Source organism: Tinamus guttatus, unplaced genomic scaffold (genome assembly GCF_059628265.1).
Source record: "Tinamus guttatus ecotype Peru unplaced genomic scaffold, ASM5962826v1 Tinamus_guttatus_pri_ptg000004l, whole genome shotgun sequence".
In the NCBI taxonomy this organism is placed as follows: Eukaryota; Metazoa; Chordata; class Aves; order Tinamiformes; family Tinamidae; genus Tinamus; species Tinamus guttatus.
The window spans coordinates 9,472,043-9,482,102 of NW_028288538.1; the positions used below are offsets into that span (position 1 = coordinate 9,472,043).

Here is a 10,060-nt window from a genome sequence, read left to right on the forward strand (position 1 = left end):
TTCATGTTTTAAATGGGAAAGCGTTTCTCATTATGGATTTGTAATGCACATTTTCCCTAGTCTGTCCCAAAAGCCAGTCCAGGTGTTGCTCTGGTCACACTTCACATCTTTCTCCAGTCTAACCCCGGAATGACCCTAGAGCCCTGCCTTGCTGTAATTATCTTGCGCTAGGGCCTGTTTCTAGTAATTCTGTAGCCATTTTCGTTTTGACCCCTTTTAGCCGCCTCTCTGTGACCCCGTTGGTGGCCAGGAGGCTTTAGTTGCCCCTGAGCGCGGCCCGGTTCTGCGCGGGAGCCGCTGGAGGCCGCGGGGCCGCCATGGCGGCGCTGCCCCGCCCTCCGGACGCGCCTCTCCGCCCCCTCCCTGCTCCCCAGCCGCCCCGCCCCCAACCGCGGCTGCCGCAGCGCGCAGGCGGGGGCGGGCGGGGCCGCCGCTGTTGCCGGAAGCGCCGCGCGGGGCATGTTGGCCCTCGCCGGCCTCCGTGGGCTGCCGGGGCGGCGCGCGGCCGCCATGCCCCGCCGGGTGGGTGAGGGGCCGGGCCGGGCCGGGCCGTGGGGGCGGCCGCGGGGCCGTGGGGGCGGCGCTGACCGCTCCGGTGTCTCTTGCAGGGCAAGGGCGGCGCGAAGGAGGCGGTTGGGGCCCGGCCGACCGTCCCCGCGGGGCCCGTGGCGGCGGGCAGCGATGGCTCCGTGCTGGTGACGGTGCGCGCCAAGCCCGGCTGCCGGCGCAGCGCCGTGACAGGTAGGGGCCGCGCCCGGCGCCGCTCCCCCTGCGCCGGGCCGGGCTGTGGGGCTGCTCCGGGCCGGGGAAGGCGGGAGCTGCTGCCGGGCTGCGCCGCTCGCTCCAGCGGGGGGAGCCCGTGCCCCGGGAACGGGAAACTTGTGAAAGAAGCGACAAGGGGGTTTGTTCACGTGCAAGTTAAAGCCGGTCTTCGTGTGTGTGTGTGTGTGTGTGATGCACCTGTCTTCTGCAACACGACTTGCTACGCCCTGTGTCTCTCCTCAGAGAGAAGCTAAAGCCCGTTTGCAGCTGTTAGATGTTTTAACAGGGATGGAAAGCAGTTGCAATAAAGTAGTTTGAACCATAATTGGTGTTGTTTTAAAATATGTGTCAGCTTAAAAGCTGATGCAGAGTTTAAGAAACAGTAGGTGATTTGGTGAGGTTCAGTAAAACATAAGCATGCTGGCAGCAGGTTACAGCGCAGTGTGCAGGTGCCCTGGGCTGCCAAGAGCCTGTTGGCGATAGCACAGGTCTGTGTGCAGGCCTTTGAGGGGTAACACTACATGCTGCAAAGCTGAACCTACAGCAGCGACAGAATGGGCATTATATAGAGAGATTTAGTGCAATTCCCCAGTTGCTACAATGTAGAAACTGTTAATTCTTAGTGCCAGTTTTATACAGGTCTGTACTTTTTTTGTACTGGGTGACTGTTTGAACTAAGTAATTTGTGGAGTGTAAAAATGTCAAGTTGCATACTCTTCTGGGAGCTTATTTGGATTTAAATTAAATTATTTCCAAAACATAAGTGTTACTTTTAAGAGCTAAGAACCAGATGTTTTAAGTACTCTGAAGATAAACTCCTTAAAATATTTTATTGTAGATGTGACAACTGAGGCAGTAGGTGTAGCTATTGCTGCACCTCCGTCGGACGGAGAAGCAAATGCAGAGTTGTGTCACTACCTCTCTAAGGTGCTAGAGGTAAAGAAGAGTGAAGTTGTTTTAGAGAAGGTACCTTTTATTTCTTTTTCCCCTTTTCTTTCAGTCTCACCCTACTGCAGTTCACCTTCAAATTTCTGGAATTATTCATTGAACATTTGATAGAGGGAGCCTGTTCTCCGAGTAGTACTCGAGTTTCTGGCATTCAGTTCAAAAGTGTTTGTCAGACATTACATTTGAATGGTGTTTGACTGAGTTAATGGAAAGACTCAGAGCAAATGCAGTATAGGAGGAACTGCAGCTGGTTTTGAGATCTTTAATCAGATGGTTCTCATCGTGATATATTTTCAAAATTTGTGTGTTCCATGTTTTCATGGTTTTTATAGATCTGCTTGTTTTCATTTCAAATCCACTTCACAAAATTCATGTGCTTTGTAGAAAATGTGTATTTTGCAATAATATTTTTGGAAGATACTTCTGTACTGAGTGAAAATTTTATGACAACTGCCATGACTGTAAGAGCATATATAGATGCTTCGACTATAGCTAGGTCTTAAGACTTTCTTTGTAACAGCAGAACTTCCATGTTTTGGCTTTGGCAAGCGGAAACTGTTTTATTTATTGCACTGGATAAATAATTTATTTTATTAATTCATTGTACTTAAAGTCAGTTTTTCCAGCCCTCTTCATTTATAGCTTATGAACATGAAGTAAGTTTAATGTAATAGTTGTTGAAGTCTGTTAACAGTTAGTGGTAATGGCAACATGATCAATGAATTGAGTGCTGCCTTGCTGAAAGATAGAGATGGCAAGGTTTAAGTTCTTTTTTTCCTGAGTGCTAGGCAAACTACTTAATCCTTATCAATATTTTACAGATAACAAAACTTTTCTGCCCATCCTGCTCAAGGGGTGTTGAGTTTTAACTAGATTATTCTCGTACATGTTAAGTAGAATCAAGCGTAAAAGGGAGCAGCATTGTCTGACCTTCTTGGCTGAGTTGCTCTGGCCTACAGCACCCAAATAATTGCATGCAAGTGTTTGTCTTTGACAAGCCCTGTTTGGTCTTGGTGAAGCATGTCTCTGTGGTAGAGTCTGTGTTTTCCTTGTGGCTCACATTTCCTTCTGATCTGCTAGGTGTGCAAAATAAGTGATTTTGGGTACTGGTTGTTCTCTCTTACCTGCTACTTTGTAAGTGCTAACAGTAGGAAAACCAATCCAAGTAGGAAATGATCCAGTAAAAAAAAAAAAAAAAAAAAGGAGTTACTGGACTTTTATGCAGTGTCTTGATTTTCATCAGTGGGCTAGACTGCTTCAAAATCTATTTTTCTTTTTACAATTCATACCTTATTTCTGTATATTAGAGCTAAGAACTTTTTCCTCCTTCAGGATGTCCCTTGTGGAACTTTCAAATGCCTTCCTGCTAGGCCACAAGTTAACATACAGCTAATGTGTTTCTAACATCTTTACTGAATGTCAGCAATGTTGTGACCTTGGGCAACATGAAATGAGGTTACAGGTTTGTCAGTTCCTACATCAGATACAAATTTTGTACGTAACACTTGAAAGATTTTTGTTGTTATTGTTCATAAATGCTGTATGAATCTGGAGTGTCTTACACTTTCTTTTGCAATGCTATTTCTTTTCCTCCTGTTGATAATGATCAATCTGAGAACTCAAGTCATTACTGTTCTTTGGGACACAATGTTGAAGGAAGATCTGAAAGTCCACATCTATCAAACATATATAGTACCTTTTTAAAAAACAAAAAGCAAATGCAGTTGGACTTTTACTTCTTGTTGATTCAACAGTTATGTACTTCTTGCTTCTCCTTGTAGCTTGTAAAAAGAGCATTAATTTAGGGTGTGCTCTGGCAGCTGAATCTAATTTTAATACGATAGTAGATACGACTTTTCACCTTTAAAATAGCTAGAAAAAGCACTGATGAACCATATCACACTGTTGTTAATTTTGTATACCAAATGATAAGCATTATTTTTCCAAGTATCTGATATATTGGCTTTACAGTGAGATTTTTGGAATGTGTATGTGGTGATGATTCTCTGAAAGATATTTTTTTTGTGTGTGTGTCTAAACTAGGGTGGTAAATCACGTGACAAAGTGGTGAAGATTTTGGTATCGATGACACCAGATGAAATACTAGAAAAACTGAAAAAAGAAGCTTCCAGTTGACCTAAAACAAGAGCAGGAAATGGAACAATGCGTCTTGGTAAATTATGTAAATCTGGTCCTTTTGAGAATGTGGATAATGACTAGGGAAAGATAATTGTTGCCCCTCTGTTAATACAGCTGCTGAACAGTTGAAGTGTTTGTGTAGGTCTCGATCTTCACGTTTGTCACGGTATGTCGTGAAAGTGGAAAAACTTGTCTTTACAGAGGTTCCAGGTCTGATTCACTCAGTACAGATTTTTTTTCCCCCCGCCCTCTGGAGAGTTTTCTGTTTGTAAGATTCATCCACTTAGCAAATAGTTCAGAGAACCGTTTAGAAATGCCATGCAAAAGGATAGATCAATCTAGATGGTAAAGAGCATTCACTGTAATATCTGATGGCAGACATAGGATGCAGTTCTCCTTGTTACCTGCACATCTGTATATCTAAATTAAAGTTATTTGAAGCCAGTATCCTTTGTTGAGCACACAAGCAAGCTAGAAGCAGAATCATCTTCTGAGTAACTGAATGAAATCACAAGTTTGCAGTATGAAAAACTGACCCCGAACTTAATAATTGCAGAGATGCAGTCATAGTTTCTTTGCTAAATGCCAAATGTAATAACTCTTTAATAACAAAAAGGCAAAATATTTCAAACTTTGTTTTGTGTTTATATTTTTAACAAAAAAAGTTTCCTAGACATCCCTTTGTACAATGTTTTTTTTTTTTTTTTTAGGCAGGGCTTGTATTCATTCTTTTCATGGCTTAAAAATGAGTAGTATTCTAGCCAGTAGAAACTGGAGCAGAGCCTTAAAACACAAATAACAAGAAGTCTGAAACTGAAGGGGCAATTGCCCAGTGACCCAGGATAATGAAGCCTTAAAAGAAATAAGGAAGCCTTAAATTTTCTCTTTATCATGCTTCACAAAGCCAACTAAGATTAGAGCAATATTTCTCCCAAATTGATGTGATACACCACTATTCACTGCTGTTCCTCAGAATGTCCTCACTGCTTTTTTTCTCAGTAACTGTTGGCGTCTGAAATGTTCCTCTCTACTGTGTTTTTCAGTTTACAAGTGAAACAATGTAATTTTAATGGCCAACATAAAAAGAAGGAAAATGTTCTAACTGTCTGTTTCAGGTTAGTTATACTTTCCTCTGGAAACGAATCCATTATAACTGCAAAATGTAGAGCTGTGTTTCTTAACTGGCTTCACATTGTGGAGACCTCACAGCAAACATTTCAGTTTTCCATAGTCAAAAATCTCCTGCCTTAGCTATTTCTCCCTGCTTCCTTTTATTCTTAATATTGCAGTGATTTTTAGTGTCAGAGAACTGGACCTACTGGTGTTTATCATGATGAAATATCCTTTGAGGTGACTCAGCTTCACAGATCTTATTGTAATGTAATTTACTTATTTTGATAGTGTTTCGATAGTGCAATAATTCTGTAGATCACAAATGCTATTTGTTTAATGTTTTGTATCAGGACTATAGTTTCCTCAGGCTTGTGGTCAGCTGTGTGTTGCCCCCTTTGCTTTTCCCTAGCCCTTTCCGTATGTCACGTTCCGTTTGGTTAAGGTCCATCATCTCTGCTGTCCTGTGAACTTCGGCTCAGGGCTGCTTGCTGCCTCATCTGCTCTTGCCTAACAGAGGGGTCCCATGTCTTGTAGAAAACTTAAGGCAAGGCAAGCAAAAAATAAGTGATTTGATTTTCATAGCCATTATAAAGGTTTCCTAGGAAACTGATGCTACATGTTACATTATATTACACTATATGTATTTTAATACATACTGAATACATATTTAAATATGTATTTGAATACATATTTCAAATGCATATTGAAATAACGTATTTCAGTACGTACTTGAAATAATGTATTACATTTTTTCATGGTTACAGAGTCATTCTGGAGGAAGTACTGGGTGGTTGTGTACAGTTACTGAACTATATTGGTCTTCAGTGATGATTATCTGTAACACTAGTCAACTTAATCTTTCCATTCCCTCCTGGGACTTGGATTATTTTATCCGGTTTAGTTGTCATAGCTTTCAAAACTTGTTGCAGCTAACTATTTTTAGCATTGTTTCATGAGAAGTAAAAGTGTTATTGGTGGCATGTATTCAAGGCCTGGCTTCTGCTGCTCAGTGCATTAGCTCCGTAAGGTCTTCATGCGGGTGTAATGAAGCCTCAGCAAGAGCAACTATAGTAGCAAATAAAGCAGAGGGTTGAAAGGTAAGTTCTGTTAAGCAGTGGCTTCCCTCACTCAAGACTGAGTAAGTGGAATAGCTTACAGTGTGGCAAATCAGTCTTTATATGCTGAGAACAGACAATATTTAATCAATAACCAAAAAAGTATTTTAGAAAGGTAACACAGGTAAAATTGTGGTGTTACCATATCTAACATCTGAGAGCCTCTTATATCAGTATTGTTATGCATACTCTCAATTATATCTCTAATGTTCTAGTTTCTGATGACATACCCAGGAGGCAGGAAGATCATTCCCGATGCACTGTATAGCAGCCTGATTACTCAACTATTTGATATCCAGCATTTTATTCAAGCTCTACTCCCTTTTCCTAATGCACTGTCTGACAAATCTCAGTAAGATAATTCTAGACGTGAACTAATATCTTAGTACTTACAGACCTGGGCTGCGGTTAAAGATATACTTTTAGCTTTTTATTTGTTGTTATAATTAAGTTGCTAAAACATTAGCAAGATAGAAGTTATATGAGTAAGTCCAGCAGTGTCAGGCAGTCTTATGGTACAGATCACTTTTGCTCATTCTTCCCCTCTGTTACATTCATTTTCTGAAATCAAACTTGGAAAGTAGATGCGTGGTTTCACTGCAGCACTCTCACCTGCTAATTAAGGATGTTTAATTATACTCTCTGAAACTGGTCGCTTTGCTCTTTAACTTTCAAATCCCCTTCATTTATCATGTGCAGCTCATCCCTATCTCTCCTTTCAGTCCCATGTGTTTCTAAATCCCTGTTTCCTCCTGTATCATCAGTCCAAATAATCCTGTATAATTGACAACTTTGTCAATAACTGGCAGTGGCAATTTAGCAGAAAGCACAGTTTAATATCTTCCTTCTTTCAGCCTCCAGGAAGATAAATACACCTGATCTTTCTCATTACTTCATGTCTTGTGTGCAATATTTTCCCTTTCATACTGATTGTTGTATATGTAAAACCTGAACCAGCTGAGTCCCACACCCCCTTTCTAGTTTACTGTATTCTCTTCTTAATGTTTTTAGGCTTTTCTCTCAGGAGGATGAGTCATTGCTGTATTAGCTGGTGTAAGAATGTGCTCTGTTTCCCTCTGGGCACACGGTGCTTTACCTGCGTGTGAAGCATATCTTGGTTAATATTCCCTGCTCCAAATGCAGCAGCCTTTTAAAACGTGCTGTTAATGTAAGCAAGATGCAAGTCAGAAGGCTGTTTAAGAAATCAAATACTTGCCTGAAAAACTGATCCTTCTCTGATGTCCTGGGACTCTGTGTCTTCCTGCTTCTTTATATATTAACTTTTCAAATAATGAATTTTTGTTTTTTAGTGAGCTATAAAGAATTTCTCATTCCTCTTTAAACATGGCATTTGTTTCTGTGTTGCCTGAGACGTTGGGAAAGCTTGAGTGAGTTTGTTCAGCAGGGAGACACCTTGCCATCTTGCTGCAGCTTCAGGCACGATTTGGGGAACATTGTTTAAGTAACATTTAATGTCATCCTAATCTCAGGAAGACAGGTGGAAAGGGAAATACACCGAGTATCTGCCATTCAGTCACTATAGAAACATGCCCTAAAGAGAGCAGTTGGCCAGGGACTTCAGGAGAGCAGAGTGCTGAAATGAACTGCAAAGGATCGAGGCCTCATTTTGTGCTGCTCAGGAAAAGCAGGCGCCAGCCTTAAGAGAATATCTGGGGTTAGAAAGTGCAGTTCTGGGGTAATTACCATTAAGCTGTGTTCTTTTTTTTTCTATTATCTTGTATGAGTGCATGGGAGGGGTTGCAGTGAGTTGTTCTCTGTTCAGCCTTCATTGCTATAATAAATCTTGCAGAGCAGTGGTGAACTAGAATGCATTAAGGCATAATTAAAAAAAAAAAAAAAAGCTAATATACGTTTGGATATATTGGGTGTCCATTTATTTGAAAGGGGCAAGTTGAATTTTATAAAATAAGCGCTTTTTATGGAACTTTTACTGTTGCCCCTTTTGACAGCTTGTTGTAAACCCTGCCCAGCTTTCTGCTGCTGCTTGGGTGCTCAGGGAGGTCCCGGGGTCAGTCTGAAAGCAGTAGCATCGGGCACAGGCAGCCAGGCAGCCGCTCCTGCCCCGGGCTCCAGCTCACCTGCCCTCTTGCTGCCCTCTGGCATTTGGGTTTGCTGCTGCTCTTCCCCGCAGCAGGACCAGGCTCTTTAGTGCCTTATCCTCTGCTGGGCTTGCTTCTGCTCTTTATCTCTTGATCAGCTCTGTTGCTGATGCTCTTCTCCTTAGGTGTTTCTGTGTTTTCTTGCTTATTCTGTTTCTTAGCCCAGCAGCACTTTGAGATGCACTCACTGCAGAAGGGGAAGAAAGATTTTCTTTGGATATAATCCGTGCAATCAGAGGGTAAACCTTGCCCTTCTGGGAGAGTCTCATAGCAGCGCTGTATAGTCTCTTAGCATTTGCCTCTAATAAAATGTCTGCTTTTGTCTTCAGTACATCTGACAGCAATCAGCTAGCACATAGGTAAGGTCACATTCCTGCCATGAGGAAAGATTGCTACCAGCTACTCAAATGCACTCTGAGCAGAGAATTTTCTTTGGTATTTTACCTGCTTTTTACAGTGAAGGCAGTTTGTTCCTAATAAATGTAATAGCTCTGTGAGGTTTTGGGAGCTTTTGTTTTGTTCTGAAATCCGTAATTAAGCTCATAACTGGCTGAATATCAGTGCTCGTGCACAGAGGGGACCTGGCTGGCAAACCGTGCTTGGCTGGTTTGCCTTGGTGAGGATGCCTGCCTGGGCTTAGTCACTTCCTCACTGAGTTCAGGTTCAACTACTAGAACAGACCCAAGAGCTTTTAGTAAAATATTTTTGAAAGATGCGTAATAAATACTATGGTATTCTCGGACTGATTTCTCTATTTGCTATGATTGCTGTGACATATAAGCAGAAATTTTTAAAAAACCCAAAAAACTATATATTTAAGGCAGTGGCAGGCAATATTGCTGGCAATAAAAGGTAAACATGAAATTAGACCATCTGAAAACACTAATTTAAAAACAGTTAGGTTGTGTTTATAAACCAAGGCCAGTCTTTCAGTAGCCAAATGCCTATGTGGTTGAAAGTAGAGAAGGTGTAAGATCTAATTAAACTCAGTTTTCAGTAGTATAAATGTATATAATCCTTTCTGAGAATAAAGTAATTTTTTCAGTGGAGGTGTTTGTATGCCTCTATTTGCTCTCTTAAGGAGACAAAGATAAAAAGAATGTGCAGAGCCAAGTCTTCCCCTAAGCTAGTCTGCTGATTTTATGGGGTTGCCATCACATGCTTATTAAAAAATATTTTTTCTCTAATCACACTGTAACAGTGAGCCTCACAAAAAATAGATTTTTTTTTTCTTCATCACTGTTTATATCATGATGCTGATTGGAAAAGTTCTGCTCAAGGCATGCTTTCTGGAAAATGGATTTTAACAGCCTTCTCTGTAGAAAACATTTGGTTTCTCTGTGCAATTTTGAGTTACATCAAATACAAAATTTCTGAAAACACTTTCTATATAGAGTAAAAAAAAACCTCTAAATAAAAAGCATCTCCATTCAGCTGTACAGTACGGCAGAGGCAGAGAAACTGATCCTATTTTGAAAAAAATGCTATTTTTCCCTTTAACTTGAGTTATAGATGACTAGAACATTACATGTAACAGTGGTAGACCGAAAATAATTGGAATTGTGAGCATGAAGTTGTTGGTGCCCTTTGGGTTCTTTAAAAGTAAGGCAGAGGATTGGAGCCTTTCAGTCAAAGGCTGAGATATCAGGGGTCACACTGTATTTATTGGGGAGTTTTAATCTGTTTCTTACAGATTTCAAATGCACTTAATGTAAAGGGAATAGACAAGTGAAAAGAGCTTTGTTAGGACAGCTGTGAAATCAACTTCTGGGGTTGCAATCGTCAACTAAGTAATTTGATGCCCTTTTGCGGGGCGAAAGGGACAACGTGTTATAACCGCTTCTGCTTCAGAAAAGAAATCTC

General features: G+C 41.2%; 1 protein-coding gene across 1 annotated transcript; it reads left to right on the forward strand.

Annotated features, from left to right (window-relative positions):
* Nucleotides 1-447: 447 nt before the first annotated feature.
* Nucleotides 448-4,480, forward strand: CUNH15orf40 (chromosome unknown C15orf40 homolog). Its single transcript, XM_088525957.1, has 4 exons — nt 448-522; nt 609-741; nt 1,601-1,728; nt 3,754-4,480. Exons 1-4 carry the CDS (start codon nt 460-462, stop codon nt 3,844-3,846), a joined length of 417 nt encoding a protein of 138 aa, XP_088382083.1. The 5' UTR covers nt 448-459; the 3' UTR covers nt 3,847-4,480.
* The last annotated feature ends 5,580 nt before the right edge of the window (nt 4,481-10,060 follow it).